This window comes from Dryobates pubescens, chromosome 31, assembly GCF_014839835.1.
Source record: "Dryobates pubescens isolate bDryPub1 chromosome 31, bDryPub1.pri, whole genome shotgun sequence".
Lineage (NCBI taxonomy): Eukaryota > Metazoa > Chordata > Aves > Piciformes > Picidae > Dryobates > Dryobates pubescens.
In genome coordinates this window covers 9,082,206-9,098,460 of record NC_071642.1, presented here as the reverse complement: position 1 = coordinate 9,098,460, position 16,255 = coordinate 9,082,206, and the positions used below count along the sequence as shown (strand labels likewise).

At 58.2% G+C, this 16,255-nt stretch overlaps 1 protein-coding gene across 1 annotated transcript in view; it reads right to left on the bottom strand.

Annotated features, from left to right (window-relative positions):
* Positions 1-15,718, bottom strand: part of GMCL1 (germ cell-less 1, spermatogenesis associated) — a 33,273-nt gene extending 17,555 nt beyond the window's left edge. Inside the window, exons 1-9 of the mRNA XM_054175176.1 lie at positions 15,412-15,718; positions 14,557-14,680; positions 11,253-11,349; positions 10,476-10,573; positions 8,978-9,090; positions 6,917-6,982; positions 6,276-6,360; positions 5,970-6,060; positions 4,899-5,039 (exon numbers count right to left, since the gene is read on the bottom strand). Of these exons, the coding sequence (XP_054031151.1) occupies positions 4,899-5,039; positions 5,970-6,060; positions 6,276-6,360; positions 6,917-6,982; positions 8,978-9,090; positions 10,476-10,573; positions 11,253-11,349; positions 14,557-14,680; positions 15,412-15,587 (991 nt within the window). The 5' untranslated portion in view covers positions 15,588-15,718. The remainder of the gene's footprint in view (positions 1-4,898; positions 5,040-5,969; positions 6,061-6,275; positions 6,361-6,916; positions 6,983-8,977; positions 9,091-10,475; positions 10,574-11,252; positions 11,350-14,556; positions 14,681-15,411) is intronic.
* Positions 15,719-16,255: the final 537 nt, after the last annotated feature.

Here is a 16,255-nt window from a genome sequence, read left to right as displayed (position 1 = left end):
GGCAGAGCAGGGTTAGAGTGGAGCTGAGGAAGAAGTTCTTCAGTGTGAGGGTGGTGAGTCTGGCACAGGCTGCCCAGGGAGGCTGTGGCTGCCTTCTGCCTGGGGGTGTTGAAGGCCAGGCTGGATGAGGCCTTGAGCAGCTGAGTGTAGCTGAGAGCTGTCCCTGCCCATGGCAGGGGGTTGGAGCAGATGATCTCTGAGGTCCCTTTCAAGCTGAGCCCCTCTAGGATTCTATAAGTTCCTCACCTTAAGATTGAGCTCTGGGCCACACACTGCTCTCAGCAGGTCACAAGCTCCAGCAGGCAGCTTCCAGCCCTTCCTTATACACCCAGAGGTCTCCATGTGGTGCTTTGCTTCCCTCCCAGCTCTTGGGATCCAAGCTTCTCCTTTAGCTCTTTTTTAATTAGCCCTCAGTGGGAGAGTGCAAACCTCAGCTGCCTCTGCATTGAGCACACTCCCACTGCCACCACCTCCCCTCTCACCTAGGCCAACCAAGGCAGTTTCAGACTTCCTCACAGCTTAGGAACTGCTCAACCAGGCAAGACCAAACATTTTGCTCTCTGAATTAGGTGGAAATTCCACACTCTTGGTCAGTGAGGACAGGCAAGGAATCCTCTGATATCTGAAGAAACATTCTCCCCACTTCTGGCTTTGAGTGAAGCCACAACACTGAGCTCCTGAAGAGCAGCAAGGAAATGCTGCCCATGACAGGCTGGGAGAGCTGGGGCTGCTCAGCCTGGGCAAGAGGAGGCTGCAGGGAGACCTGGGAGCTGCATTTCAGTATCTGCAGGGGACCTACAGGCAGGCTGGGCAGGGACTGTTCAGAAGGGGCTGTGGGGATAGGCCCAGGGGCAGTGGTTTGAAACTGGAGCAGGGCAGAGCTGGGTTGGACATCAAGAGAAGCTCTGCACAGGGAGGCTGGTGAGTCACTGGCACAGGCTGCCCAGGGCTGGGGCTGATCATTCAAGCTCAGCCTGGCTGAGTCCCTGGGCAGCCTGCTCCAGCTGGAGCTGTCCCTGCTGAGTGCAGGGGGTGGGGAGGATGCCCTTGGGGGGTCCCTTCCAACCTGATACAATCTGTGTCTCCAAATCACAGCAGGGACATGAAGAGAAGGAAGTCCAGAGCAATTTTCTGGGTGGCAGCCTCTGATTCACTGCTGATAAGGCAACTTCACAAGGAAACAAGCCCCAGCTCTCCTGAGCCAGCACTCCCCTGAGGCTCCAGGGGGTCATTCACCCAAAGCTATCTGGGTTTATGACAGCCCTGAAGGCCAGCTGTGCACCTGGCGTGCCATCTGCACCCACCTCGGGTCAAACACACCCTGTTTGCTCTGCACATCGCTGCAGCACATCCCAGGGAAGGGCAGAGCTGCTGCTGCACACCACAGCAGGTCGGGACCCGCCGAGGGCCAGGAACTGCTCCAGCTGCCGGCCCCCAGCACCCCCCCAGCGCCGCGGAGCGCTGCCGCCCCCTGCCGGCCGGAACCGCTGCGGCAGCCGGGGCCGGGCAACCCGGGGCCGGGCAACCCGGGGCCGGGCAACCCGGGGCCGGGCAACCCGGGGCCGATTTACGGCTGCACAGGGCAGGACTGCCTCAAGAGCTTCCACACTGACAGTTTAGCAAAGAACCAGCACAGGAAAAAAGCCTTGCTGGAGAACTGGGAAGTGACTGGAGAGTGCCCCCAGAGTGCAGCTCCTGCCCCCAGAGTGCAGCTCCTGCCCCCAGAGTGCAGCTCCTGCCCCCAGAGTGCAGCTCCTGCCCCCAAAGAGGAGCTTGCTATAAATGCAAAGGTACAGCCTTGCAGAATCAGAAGTGGTTGAGTTGTAAAAACCCTCTGAGGGCATCCAGCCCAACCAGCAACCCAACCCCACCAAGACACCAAACCATGGCCCCAGGGTTCTTGAACACCTCCAGGGATGGGGACTCCAGCACCTCCCTGGGCAGCCTGTGCCAGTCCCTGGCCACTCATCTCCAGCCTAACCCTGCCCTGGCAAATTTGAGGACACTTTTGTCTCCTTTTAGCACCTGGGAGCAGAGCCCAACCCCCACCTGGCTCCAGCCTCCTCTCAGGAGCTGCAGAGAGCAATGAGCTCTCCCTCAGCCTCCTCTGCTCCAGCCTCAACCCCCCCAGCTCCCTCAGCTGCTCTTCCCCAGCCCTGTTCTCCAGACCCTTCCCCAGCTCTGTTGCCCTTCTCTGGCCCTGCTCAGCCCTCAAAGTCCTTCTGGCAGTGAGGTCTTGTTCTGAGCCTACCCCTCCCTGTTCCTCTCTGCTTGACTTTGTCAGGACTGGGGCACCATCAGTTTCCTCTCCATCTATTAATTCAAACCAAGGTGGGAGCAGGGAGAGCCAGGACATGCAGGCAGTAGAGGCTGCTCCTTTTCCTCAAGGGATGGACAGATTCCTAGCAAGGAAGAAGCCAACACAGGGACCCCTGGCACAGGCAGCTGTGAATCAGCTTCTGACAGCCACATTCTCCCAGCATTTCAATGCACAGAATGGTTTGGGTTGGAAGGGACCTTCAGGATCTGGGGACTCTCAGTGCTGCCACTGGTCTCTAGCATCAGGAGGACAGGAAACTGCTGGAGCAGGTCCAGGAGGCCACAGAGATGATCAGAGGCTGCAGAACCTCCCCTGTGGGGACAGGCTGGGAGCGTTGGGGCTGTTCAGGCTGGAGAGGAGAAGGCTCCAGGAAGACCTCAGAGCAGCCTCCCAGTACCTGAAGGGCTCCAGGAGAGCTGGGGAGGGACTTCTGGCAAAGGCTGGGAGTGCCAGGCTGAGGGCCAATGGCTTTGAGCTGGGGGAGGGGAGACTGAGACTGGAGAGGAGGAAGAAATTGTTGAGAGTGAGGGTGGGGAGAGCCTGGCACAGGCTGCCCAGGGAGGCTGTGGCTGCCTCCTGCCTGGGGGTGCTGAAGGCCAGGCTGGCTGAGGCCTGGAGCAGCCTGGGCTGGTGGGAGGTGTCCCTGCCCATGGCAGGGGCTTGGAGCTGGCTGAGCTTTGTGGTCCCTTCCAACCCAACCCATTCTGTGCTCCTCTGACAAGCACACTGATGTCAGAGGCTCATTAACAAGAGGATTAATTGCCATCTGCCAACACCACCTAGAAAGAGACCTCAGAGACACAGGGGAGTGGAGAGTCATGGTGAGCACAGGAACAGAACACTTCAAGCTGTGCAGATGAGAGCTGGGAAAGCCAACAGCCAGAGGGGGGAGAGGCAAGGCCCAGTGCCAGGACTGAGCTCTGCTCAGGGGACACCAAAACAGGGAGCAAGGAGCCCAGGGGCCAAACCTAAGGGCAAGAGCTTGAGGAGTGCAGACATTGTCAGAAGGAGCACAACTCACTCTGGGGAGGGAGGCAAAGGAAGAGAGCAGAAGAAAACCAAGCAGGGAAAGAAGGGGTGGGGGAGGGATCCATGTGAGAAGGGATGGGAATGGGGGTGGGGAAGCTAACTTGGGAGCTCATTTCCAGTCTGACCATTCATTAGGTTGATTTGTAGCTACCTAAACAAATCACTAAACATTTATTTCACCTCCTCCACAGCCTCCTAAGCATCTGGCAGCAAACAACAGCTGCCTCTGAGGAGCTGAGAAGAGTTCCCAGCACCTTCTGGCCTTGGCTTTTCATTTCCAGGTGCCCTTCCAGATCCCATCCAAAGCTTCCTAGCTCTGGGTGGAAAGGTAAATGGTGAGAGAGCAACTGAGGCCCAGTGAGGACTGCTCCTCTGAGAGGGCTTTTTGCCCTTTTAAGAGGGTCTGCTGCTTTTTTTCAGGGGCTTCCTGCTCTTTTTGAGGAGTTTGCTGCTCTTTTCAGGGGGTTCCTGAACTTCTAGAGGTTCCCTACTCTGAGGGGCTTGCTGCTCCTTTGTGAGAGGTCTGCTGCCCTTTTCAGGGGGTTCCTGCACTTCTAGAGAGGTCTTCTGCTCTTTTTGAGGGGCTTGCTGCTCCTTTTTGAGGGCTCTCCTGCCCTTTTCAGGAGGTTCCTCCTCTTCTAGAGAGATCTCCCACTCTTTTTGAAGGGTCTAATGCTCTTTTCAGGGGGTTCCTGCACCTCTAGAGAGGTTTCCTTCTCCTTTTGAGGGGCTTGCTGCTCCTTTTTGAGGGGTCTGTTGCCCTTTCCAGGGGGTTCCTGCTCTTCTAGAGAGGTCTCCTACTCTTTTTGAGGTGCTTGCTGCTCCTTTGTGAGGGCTCTGCTGCCCTTTTCAGAGGCCTCTTGCTCTTCTAGAGAGGTCTCCTACTCTTTTTGAGCTGCTTCCTGCTCTTTTTGAGGGGTCTGTTGCCCTTTTCAGGGGGTTCCTGCTCTCTAGAGAGCTCTCCTACTCTTTTTGAGGGGTCTGTTACCCTTTTCAGGGGCTCCCTGCTCTTCTAGAGAGGTCTCCACCTCTTTTTGAGCTGCTTCCTGCTCTTTTTGAGGGGTCTGCTGCCCTTTTCAGGGGCTTCCTGCTCTTCTAGAGAGCTCTCCTACTCTTTTTGAGGGGCTTAGCTGCTCCTTTGTGAGGGGTCTGCTGCTTTTTCAGTGGGTCCCTGCTCTTTTTGAAGGGCTGGTTCTTCTTCTCAGGAGGTCTCCTGCTCTTTTTGAGGGTCTGCTGCTCTTTCCCAGGGGGGCCCTGATGTTTCTGAGGGGTTCTGCTCCTCTTTTGAGTGTTGTGCTGCATGCCTGGGGCTCACTTCCACACTGGTGAGGTGCTGTGTGTTGCTTCTACTTTGCTAACCAAAGGTTTGACACAGCCAGGTGTGTGTCTGAAGGTAAAGGCACTGCCAGCTCTGCTGGCTGCCCAGCCCCAGTGCAGAGAGCTCTAAGCCAAGCACAGCAGGAGGAGCTGTGAGGGCCCCCAGGCCTTGCCAGGTGCCCTGGGGGGGATGTGCTGGGAAGAAGCAGTGGCTGGCTGAGTGCTCACTCACCTGAGGGGATCAGAGCATCTCTCTCCACGATCCTGGCTGAGGCCAAGTCACTGATGATGTACTGCAGCCTCAGGTGGGAGAAGACAGGCAGGAAGGCTCTGCCCTGCTCTGACTCCAGGAATGCCACATCCTCCTCAAAATCTGCAGGGCACAGCACCTCATTACAACCTTTTCCAACCTCATCCCCACCTCCCTGCATCCTTCTCCCTACAGATATTTGAGACTGAGCTTTAAAATGATTCATCAAAGAGGGTCAGGATGGGCAGGGAACACCCACCCCACCCCCACCCCTTGCAGCTCAAGTTAGGAAACTGCTTTAAATCCCTACAGGGAGAAGTTAAACCAAAGGTTTCCTCTTTTGAATGCCAGAATAGGTTAGGTTGGAAGGGACCTCAAGGATCATGCAGTTCCAGCCCCATGGGCAGGGACACCTCCCACCAGCACAGGCTGCTCAAGGCCTCATCCAGCCTGGCCTTCAGCACCTCCAGGCAGGAGGCAGCCACAGCCTCCCTGGGCAGCCTGTGCCAGGCTCTCCCCACCCTCACTCTCAACAATTTCTGCCTCATCTCCAGTCTCAGTCTCCCCTCTTCCAGCTCAAAGCCATTGTCCCTCAGCCTGGCACTCCCAGCCCTTGTCCAAAGTCCCTCCCCAGCTCCCCTGGAGCCCTGCAGGTACTACAAAGCTGCTCTGAGCTCTCCCTGGAGCCTTTTCTTCTCCATGCTGAACATCCCCAACTCTCCCAGCCTGTCCCCACAAGGGAGGTCCTCCAGCCTCTGACCATCTCTGTGGCCTCCTGACCTGCTCCAACACTTGCATTCCCCTCTGGCCTTCTAGTGAGAAGGCAGCAGAAGCTCCTGACTGAGCAGCAGCCAAAACAAGCACAGAGAGTGGCTGTGGCTGCTCCCTTGAACACAGAGGGACAGAGCAGTGCCAGCTGCCTGCTCACTTCACAACAGCTACAAAATCAGTGACACAGTGGCCTCAGGGTTTTATAGGTGCTGAGAATCTGCTGCTGGGGATTCTTCCCCAGGGAAACATGGAGGAGGGGTGTCCTGTGCCACTGAATCCCACCTTTCCTCCTCTTGGCAAACCAGGCATCAGCTTCAGCTAAGAGCTGTTTCAAAGAGCCACTCCAGGAAGGCACAAGCTGCAGGAACATCCACTGAGGAAAGAAACAAACCCAGGTGAGGCCATCAAGAGGCTTTGCCAACAAGAAAGAGACTTCCTACTGCAGGAGCACTCTCATCACCCATTTATTCCTGCAGAGACTCTGACCCTCTGCCATTATCCCTTCAGGAAGCACCAAAAGGTTGAAGTTCTGCTCCTGCTCTTAAGAGCAGCTCCATGAAGGCCCCCAGCAGCCCCTCTGCCAAGTACCTTCTTGAGAGCAGTGTACACATCCATCTCCACTTGCATCACAAACAGGTTGGAGGAGCTGATCAGCTGCTTCATGAGGTTGATGCTGAAAGAGAGGTAATAAAGTCCTGGGATAACAGAGAGCAAAGCAGGGAAGGCAGCCAGAGCTCTGTGCTTTGGAGCAGACAGAGAATCACTCACTGGGATGGGTTGGAAGGGAGCTCAAAGCTCAGCCAGCTCCAACCCCCTGCCACAGGCAGGGACACCTCCCACCAGCCCAGCTTGCTCAGGGCCTCATCCAGCCTGGCCTCCAACACCTCCAGACTTGGAGCCTGCACAACTTCTCCAGGCAACCTCTTCCTGTGCCTCTCCACCCTCACCCTCTAACATTTCTTCCTAGTGTCCCATCTCAATCCAGCCTCTTCCAGCTTGAAGCCATCACCCCTTGGCCTACCACCCCATGCCTTTGTACCAGGTCCCTCCCCAGCTCTCCTGTAGTCCCTTGTAAATCCTGGCAGGCAGCTCTAAGGTCCTCCTGGAGCCTTTCTCCTCCAGGCTGAACAGCCCCAGCTCCCTCAGCCTGTCCCCACAGCAGAGATGCTCCAGAGCATGACCAGAGGATCAGGACCTTCAACACTGCAAGCTACCCAAAGCCTCCATACCTGAGTTCTCTGAAGAGTTCAACACTCTGGTGAGTCATCAGGTTATTCAAGAGCCACTCAAGGCACCTGGATTAGGAGCAAGGAATTAGAACCCACAGGTTTTATCTATGGCAACACTCCTGCAGCCATGAACACACAAACAGGAAGGAGAGCTCTTCAGAAGCAGGAAGCTCACCAGCAAGCCCTCTGCAGCTCTTCAGCTTCCACTTAAGTTTCCCTCAGGGCACAGTGAAAGTCAATTCAAAGCACTACTACTGCCACAACAAGTTAGAATTAAGCAGGTTGGAAAAGACCTTGGAGATCAAGTCCAGCCTATCACCCAGCACCATCTGATCAACTAAACCCTGGCACCAAGGGCCTCAGCCAGGCTCCTCTTAAACACCTCCAGGGATGGGGACTCCACCACCTCCCTGGGCAGCACATTCCAGTGGCCAATCATAGAATCAGTCAGGGTTGGAAGGGACCACAAGGATCAGCTAGTTCCAAGCCCCCTGCCATGGGCAGGGACACCCCACACTAGATCAGGCTGCCCAGAGCCTCAGCCAGCCTGGGCTTAAACACCTCCAGGGACAGGGCCTCAACCACCTCCCTGCACAACCCATTCCAGGGCTTCACCACTCTCATGGGGAAGAACTTCCTCCTCCCCTCCAGCCTGAATCTCCCCACCTCCAGCTTCATTCCATTCCCCCTAGTCCTATCACTGCCTGAGATCCTGAGCAGTCCCTCCCCAGCCTTCTTGCAGCCCCCTTCAGACACTGGAAGGCCACAATGAGGTCACCTCAGAGCCTTCTCTTCTCCAGACTGAACAGCCCCAACTCCTTCAGTCTGTTCTCACAGGAGAGCAGCTCCAGCCCTCTGCTCATCCTCCTGGCCCTTCTCTGGACACCTTCCAGCACCTCCAGATCCCTCTTGCAATAGTGGCTCCAGAACTGGAGGCAGTACTCCAGGTGGGGTCTCCCCAGAGCTGAGCAGAGGGGCAGAATCCCCTTCCCTGGCCCTGCTGGCCACACTTCTCTTGCTGCAGCCCAGGCTTTGCTTGGCTCTCTGGGCTGCAAGTGCACACTGAGAGTTCCTGGTGAGCTTCTCCTCCACCAGCACCCCCAAATCCCCCTCCTCAGGTTCTGAGACCAGCAGCAGGAAGCAGCCAGCAGAGCCTCAGCGTTCTGTGATTCTGCTCCCAGCTGTTTGACTCTCTCCAGCTCAAGATAAAAGTTCATCTCAAGTTCTGAGCACCAAAGAGACAGAAGAGGCACTGAGCACAGGCAGCACTTCAGGCAGAGGAGACTGGAGGTACATACTGCCATACTTCAGTAATTCATTCATCCACAGCAGAGGCCAATCAGCCTCCCATGGTCTCCACCACAGAGTGACTGAGGACAGCAGAAACTCAAAAACTAAACAGGAAGAGCAGAGTCCAAGACAGCTCAGGCTGGAGGGACCTCAGAGCTCATCTCCTCCAACCCCCTGCCATGGGCAGGGACAGCTCTCAACTACACTCAGCTGCTCCAGGCCTCATCCAGCCTGGCCTTCAACACCCCCAGGCAGGAGGCAGCCACAGCCTCCCTGGGCAGCCTGTGCCAGACTCTCACCACCCTCACACTGAACAACTTCTTCCTCAGCTCCACTCTAACCCTGCTCTGCCTCAGCTCCAAACCATTCCCCCTTGGCCTGGCCCTAGACCCCCTCAGGAAAAGTTCCTCTGCAGCCTTCCTGCAGGATGCCTTCAGCTCCTGGCAGGCAGCTCTGAGGTCCCCAGACCTTAGACCTCTAAGGTCCCTAGACCTAAGCCCCACCTAGAGTCTTTTCCTCTGCAGGCTGCACACCCCCAGCCCCCTCAGCCTGTGCTCACAGCAGAGCTGCTGCAGCCCTTGGATCATCTCTGTGGCCTCACTCCAACAGCTCTGTGTCCTCCTCCTGTTGGGGACACCAGAACTGCCAGCTTAAAAAGAGAGAGAGAGAGAGAGAGAGAGAGAATAACTCACTTGGGTGATGGGTTTGTGTTTGGAACCCCCCAGTGTCAATGAGCAATGCAGGAAGCAGCTGGGACAGAGGGCTCCTTACTTTTTCTTCACAGAGTCGAGCCCATAGGTCCCTGCTGAGTTGTAATAACCACAGACAGTTTTTGCATTGATGGTTTCCTTCATGGTTTCCCCACACTGCTGGATCAAGCCATCCTGTGGGGAGGGAACACAAAACAACCAAACCAGCCCCCACAAACATGCCAAGTTTCCAAGGGCAAGTGTCAAAGGCTGAGCAGCTCACAGCTGATTTTCATGCCTGAGCCCCACACAGTGCTGGCCAGGAAATGCACACCAAGGAACAGAGAGGTATCATAGAGTCAGGCAGGGTTGGAAGGGACCACAAGGACCAGCTAGTTCCAACCCCCCTGCCATGGGCAGGGACACCCCACACTAGAGCAGGCTGCCCAGAGCCTCAGCCAGCCTGGGCTTAAACACCTCCAGGGACAGGGCCTCAACCACCTCCCTGGACAACCCATTCCAGGGCTTCACCACTCTCATGGGGAAGAACTTCCTCCTCACCTCCAGCCTGAATCTCCCCACCTCCAGCTTCATTCCATTCCCCCTAGTCCTATCACTACCTGAGATCCTGAGCAGTCCCTCCCCAGCCTTCTTGGAGCCCCCTTCAGACACTGGAAGGCCACAATGAGGTCACCTGGGAGCCTTCTCTTCTCCAGACTGAACAGCCCCAACTCCTTCAGTCTGTCCTCACAGAGGAGGTGCTCCAGCCCTCTGCTCATCCTCCTGGCCCTTCTCTGGACACCTTCCAACACCTCCAGATCCCTCTTGCAATAGGGGCTCCAGAACTGGAGGCAGTACTCCAGGTGGGGTCTCCCCAGAGCTGAGCAGAGGGGCAGAATCCCCTCCCTTGCCCTGCTGGCCACACTTCTCTTGCTGCAGCCCAGGCTCTGCTTGGCTCTCTGGGCTGCAAGTGCACACTGAGAGCTCCTGGTGAGCTTCTCCTCCCCCAGCACCCCCAAGGCTCTCTCCTCAGGGCTGCTTTCCAGCCAGTCCCTGCCCAGCCTGGATTTGTGCCTGGGATTGCCTTGACCCAGCTGCAGGACCCTGCACTTGGTCTTGTTGAACCTCCTGAGGGTGGCTTGTGCCCACCTCTCCAGCCTGCCCAGGTCCCTCTGGATGGATCCCTTCCCTCCAGCTGTCTGCTGCCCCACACAGCTTGGTGTCATCAGCAACCCTGCTGAGGGGGCACTCAAGGTTTTGAAATGAGTCTAATCATGGGCAAGAGAAGCTTGAGAAGGTTAAATCAGTGCCTGCAGGGCAGAACAGAGCTGCTGCTCAGACCTATTGCAATCTATTTCTAGACAGGGTTCTCAAAGCAGCACAGAGCAGCAGAACTGAGTCTTGCTCCTAGGGTTTGACATGAAGCCACTCAGGGTGTGAAGGTTGGGGGTTTCCCCTCTTGGCCTGAGGAGCAGGAGGAGGATTTGTGTGGGGGAAGCAGCACACAGGTGTGAGAGAGGGATGGATTATGGCTGCATCTGCAGAGAGAGCAGGAAAGCCCTGGTGTGGTTGGTACTTACAAGCTGCAGCATGCAGGCAGCTGCCAGAAGTGCCACGACTCGGCTGGGCTTTATTAAGACATCATCCCTGTAGAGAGAGCCAAAAGCCACCTGCAGAGCTGAGCAGAAGGACAAGGATCAGACCAAGGCATGGCTCTGAGCCAGGAGCACCACAGAACCCTCAAACAGAATCACAGAATGCTTTGGGTTGGAAGGCACCTCCAAAGCTCCCTCTAGTCCACCCCCCCTGCAGTCAGCAGGAACATCCTCCACTAGAGCAGGTTGCTCAGAGCCCTGTGGAGCTTCACCTTGGTGATCTCCAGGGGCACCTGGGCAGCCTGTTGCAGTGTTCCAGCAGCCTCATGGTGCAGAACTTCTTCCTCACATCCAATCTAAAGCTGCTCTGCTCTCCTTCCAAACCATTGCCTGGTCCTGACCCTGCAGGCCTTTGGGAACAGTCCCTCTGCAGCCTTCCTGTAGCCCCCTTCAGGTACTGGCAGCTGCTCTAAGGTCTGCCTGGAGCCTCCTCTTCTCCAGGCTGAACAACCCCAGCCCCCTCAGCCTGTCCCTACACCAGAGATGCTCCAGTCCCTGATCATCTTGGTGGCCTCTGGACCCTCTCCATGAGGTCCATGTCCTTCCTGTGCTGCAGGCTCCAGAGCTGGGCACAGCAGCACTGCAGGTGAGGTCTCCCCAGAGCAGAGCACCTAGTCCATGCTTTCCAGGTACCAGTCTAGCTGGTCAGACTCAGCTTAAGCTCTGCCTTTGTTTCTGTTCACACAGCAGACTCTCACTTACCTTCTATATCAATATTTTGGTCAGGAATCTCCAACTCTATGACATTCATGTTTGATTCCTTCCAAGACCCACTGAACATGCTGGCAAAGTAGCCTGACTAGAGGAGGGAAGAGAGGAGAAAAAAGAGCTCAGAGGCCTCACTGCAGTGACAACCAGCCCAATCCAAACCATTACTGATTAGCCTTGTGCACAATCCAAGGTAGGAAAGGACCTTTCCCCCTTCTGACACACTTGGGGAAGGGCTAACTGTGGCTGTTCTATTTCTGAGAGGGGAGAACACAGAGAGGAAACTTGGCCTGCAGGCCTCTAATCAGGCAGCAAAGAGCTTTAAAGGGCAGAAAAGCCACCTAAGCTCTTTTCCTACTAAGCACACCACTAACAAGGATATAATTAGTCCAGCAATGAAGTCCTTAACGTTATCAGCAGACACCAAATCCTGCAGGCAGCAGGGGAATGCCACTTTGGGAGGGGGGCTGGAGAGCTGGGGGTGGGGGGGGAAGGGAAGCATGCAAGAGACACAGATTGAAGTACAAGCTGGAGTCTCATAGTGAGGACACACACACACACCACTGATGGAGAGATACCTGGGCTTACACAGTGCAAGGCAAATAAAACTAGAATTGGATAGGACTCCATCCCCATACACTGTGCTACTAGGGTTCCTGCTTTTCCTCCTCAGCAGCAGCTGTGCCCATTATGAGAGGCTATCACTCACTGCAGTTTACCTGAGAGATCAGAAAAATAAAGTCTAGTTGTACAGCACCATCTGCCCTGAGCCCTCCACTCAGCAGCTCAGCCTGGGCCAGCAGAGAAACCTCGCAGCCAGCTGGGGCCTCAGCGCCTTGGCTGAAGGTCTCTGCAGCTCCGGGACGTCCCCTGGCTCTCACAGGACGTTAGGGGCTGGAAAGGACCTCTGGAGATCAGCCAGTCCAAGCCTCTGCCAGAGCAGGGCACACAGGGCAGGGCACACAGAACGCATCCAGGAGGGTTTGGGAAGTCTCCAGAGCAGGAGACTCCACAACCTCCCTGGGCAGCCTGCTCCAGGCTCTGGCACCCTCACAGGGACAAAGTTTTCCCTTCTCTTCCCCTGGCACCTCCTCTGCTCCAGCTTGCCCCCAGTGCCCCTTGGCCTGGCCTTGGCCATCCCTGAGCAGAGCCTGGCTCCAGCCCTGCACATCTTCATCCCCAGCACTGAGGGCAGCCCTCAGGCTGCTCTGCTCCAAGCCCCAGCTCCCTCAGCCTGGCCTCACAGGGAGATGTTCCACTGCCTGCAGCAGCTCTGGGGCTCTGGGATGGACTCCCTCAGGCACTTCCCTGAGGGATTCTTGACTTGAGGGGCCCAGAGCTGGCCACAATATTCCAGATGTGGCCTCACCAGGGCAGAGGAGAGGGGGAGGAGAACCTCTCTGACCAACTCACCACCCCACTTCTAATCCACCCCAGGATGCCCTTGGCCTTCTTGGCCACTTCTTGAGCCATCTCCTCTGCTGCTGTACTCCCCATCAGGGCTCCATTCAGCTTGGCAGCCCTCCTGAGGCTCAGCTGTGCCAGCTCCTCAATTTCCTGAGAGCTGATCACATCAGCAACAGGAAAAGGACATCCTCCATTTGCCACATCTGCCACCCACAGCACAGCAGCACCTTGCTGCACCTCATCAAGCCACAGGTGGGCCACAGAAACATCTGGGCTGAGATCCCTGCTCCAGGAGGCAGAGGAGGAGTGGCAACTTCATCAAGAGTTACTTACACAGAGAGAGATTTGTAACCCCTGAAAGCATTGCACTGGAGTAAGACAATTCCAGTGACCAGGCATGAAAATCTGACTCAGGAGGCTGGCCACCCACAAAACCTCACCTCACAAAGTTCATCACCTCTGCTCTCAACTCCATGGAAGCCTTGGGGTTGGAAAGGAGCTTTAACTCTTGGCTGTTAAACCCAAGCCTCTTCAAAGCACCCACAGAAGGGATTCACTACTCAGTTTTGGTCACCAAACCACACCAAGTTTGGAGGAGCAGCTTCAAGAGCTTGAGAAGCAGCAACCACAGCATTAAACACCTCGGGAGTGACAACCATCTGAGGACAAACCTGCAGTGTGCTCACCCTGCTTATGCCACACAGCATCACAGAATCATCACAGAACAGCTCAGGCTGGAAGGGACCTCAGAGATCATCTCCTGCACCCCCCTGCCATGGGCAGGGACACCTCTCAACTACACTCAGCTGCTCCAGGCCTCATCCAGCCTGGCCTTCAACACCCCCAGGCAGGAGGCAGCCACAGCCTCCCTGGGCAGCCTGTGCCAGGCTCTCACCACCCTCACACTGAACAACTTCTTCCTCAGCTCCACTCTAACCCTGCTCTGCCTCAGCTTCAAACCATTCCCCCTTGGCCTGTTGCTGAGCTCCTTCATGATAAGTCCCTTCCAGACACAGCCACAATTCCTCCCTGCCTCTGCCACAGCAAAGGGAAAAGAAGGAACAGACAGTGAAGGGAACAGCCCTGCCTTGCTCCCCACACACAACCACCCAAAGCTTCACCTTGGTGCAGCCCTCACACATAGCCCTGGCAGGAGCACCACCTAGGCAGGCACCAAGACTTGCTCCTTTCCAGAGCTTCTGAGCTAGCTTCCTCAAGCAGCAAGAAGCATTCATCCACAGATGAGCATAAATGCAAAGACCTGGCTCCAGCAACTTCCCTTCAGGCTTCTCTCTACCTGGGTCCCACCAAACAGTCCAAGTGAACTGGGTCAGCAGCCTCCTGCGCTCTGCAAAAGCATTCAGCACCTCAGGAGACTCTCAGCCACCTTCAGCAAACCAGGACATCAGCCTGTCCCGAGGGCAGCAGCAGACCACCTGCTGCCCTGCCCTCACACGGCAGGAGTGGATACAGGAGAATTAAACAGCAACAAACAGAGGAGGAACTTCTCAAGCATGAAGCTACAGCTCTGCTTCCACACCTCCCCATCAACAGCAGAACTAAAGCATCCTCAGCAAGAGAGATTCATGGAGTGGTTTGGGTCAGAAGGGACCTGCAAGCTCAGCCAGTCCCAACCCCCCTGCCACGGGCAGGGACACCTCCCACCGGCACAGCTTGCTCAAGGCCTCCAGCACCTCCAGGGAGGAAGCATCCACAGCCCCCCTGGGCAACCTGTTGCAGCGACTCCCCACCTAAAGAATTTCTTCCTAATAGTGCTGAATGTGAACCATGTGGGAGAAGAAAACCAAGCTCAAGCCACACTGAACACTCATCAGGCTCTTCTGAAGTTACAAACACAGCTTCTGCTGGGGGTAAGAAGCAAGCTGCTCACCTGACACAGGTATATCTTATGCAGGTTCCACTCCTCTCCCAGAGCACAAATCTTGATGTCACTGTTCTCCCCGTTCAAGAACAGAGTCTGATAAATGTACTTGGAGGTGCTCTTCAGTTTTTTCCTAAACAAAACAAAGCAAAACAACCCAAACAAAGCTACACCCCGTGCTGGTTTTCAGTCGCCTTCCTATGAAGCCCTTTTTCCTCCCCAGAAGGCGCTACCCCCCCTCCCCCGCGCTCACTTCCCCTCTCTTGTTTACCGCAGCTGCTGCTGGGCCTTTTCCAGCGCCACACGGCGCTAGGCCCTGCCCCAGCCCCGCACCTCCCCTGCCCCATCTCCCCTCACCTCCTTCCTGCGCCGCAAGGCCCCGAGGAGCGGGTCCGGGCCCAAAGTGTCTCAACCTGTGTCCCCAGACCGTCCCCTCCCGACCCTGAAGCGCCGGCCTGGCTCCCAAGCGTCTCAAGCGCGGTCCCCACCACCTCCTTTCCTCGACCCTGCCAGGCCGCTCAGGTCCTGAAGACCTGGCCCAGGCCCCAGGTGTCTCAACCTCTCTCCCCACAACCTCCTTCCCCCGACGCTGCTCAGCCCCGTACAGCCTCAGCGCCCGCAAGGCGCAGTGCGACCACCGCCGCCCTCCGGCCCCTTCCTGCTGCCCCTTCCCGCTGCCCTGCGACCACCGCCGCCCTCCGGCCCCTTCCTGCTGCCCCTTCCCGCTGCCCTGCGACCACCGCCGCCCTCCGGCCCCTTCCTGCTGCCCCTCGGCCCCGGCCAGGGTCTGCAGCCCCTCCGAGGCGGTGGCCGCCAGCCGCTCCCCTCCCTTGCCCTCCCCCCAGCCGTCCGCCGTGCCCGGACCTGCGGGGAGTGTTGAGGAACCGCTCCTCCCGCTCGGCCTCGCCGTCGCTGTCGCTGTCACCGAGCCCCTCGGCCCCGCCGCGCTTCCTCTTGCCGCCCCGGCCGCCGTCGCCGGGCGCCTGGCCCCTCGGGAGGCCCTGCCGCCGCCTCAGCACCCGGCTGCTCAGCGACCCCATCGCCGCTCCGCCGCCGCCGCCTCCTCCTCATCGGGCCGGCCGGAGCCGAGCGCGGCCGCAGCGGGAAGCGGCGCCGGGGGAAACGGCGGCAGTTCAGCAAGGGCCAGGGGCGGCCATCGGCTCTGCGGCTGCGCGGCAGCGGCACCGGGCGCGGGGCAGGGCGGCTGCGCGGCACCGGGCGCGGGGCGGGGCAGGGCGGCTGCGCGGCACCGGGCGCGGGGCGGGGCAGGGCGGCTGCGCGGCACCGGGCGCGGGGCAGGGCGGCTGCGCGGCACCGGGCGTGGGGCGGGGCAGGGCGGCTGCGCGGCACCGGGGGCGGGGCGGGGCGGAGCGGCTGCGCGGCACCGGGGGCGGGGCGGGGCGGAGCGGCTGCGCGGCACCGGGCGCGGGGCGGGGCGGAGCGGCTGCGCGGCACCGGGCGCGGGGCGGGGCAGGACGGCTGCGCGGCACCGGGGGCGGGGCGGGGCAGGGCGGCTGCGCGGCACCGGGCGCGGGGCGGGGCAGAGCGGCTGCGCGGCACCGGGCGCGGGGCGGGGCAGGGCGGCTGCGCGGCACCGGGCGCGGGGCGGGGCAGGGCGGCTGCGCGGCACCGGGCGCGGGGCGGGGCAGGGCGGCTGCGCGGCACCGGGCGCGGGGCAGGGCGGCTGCGCGGCACCGGGGGCGGGGCG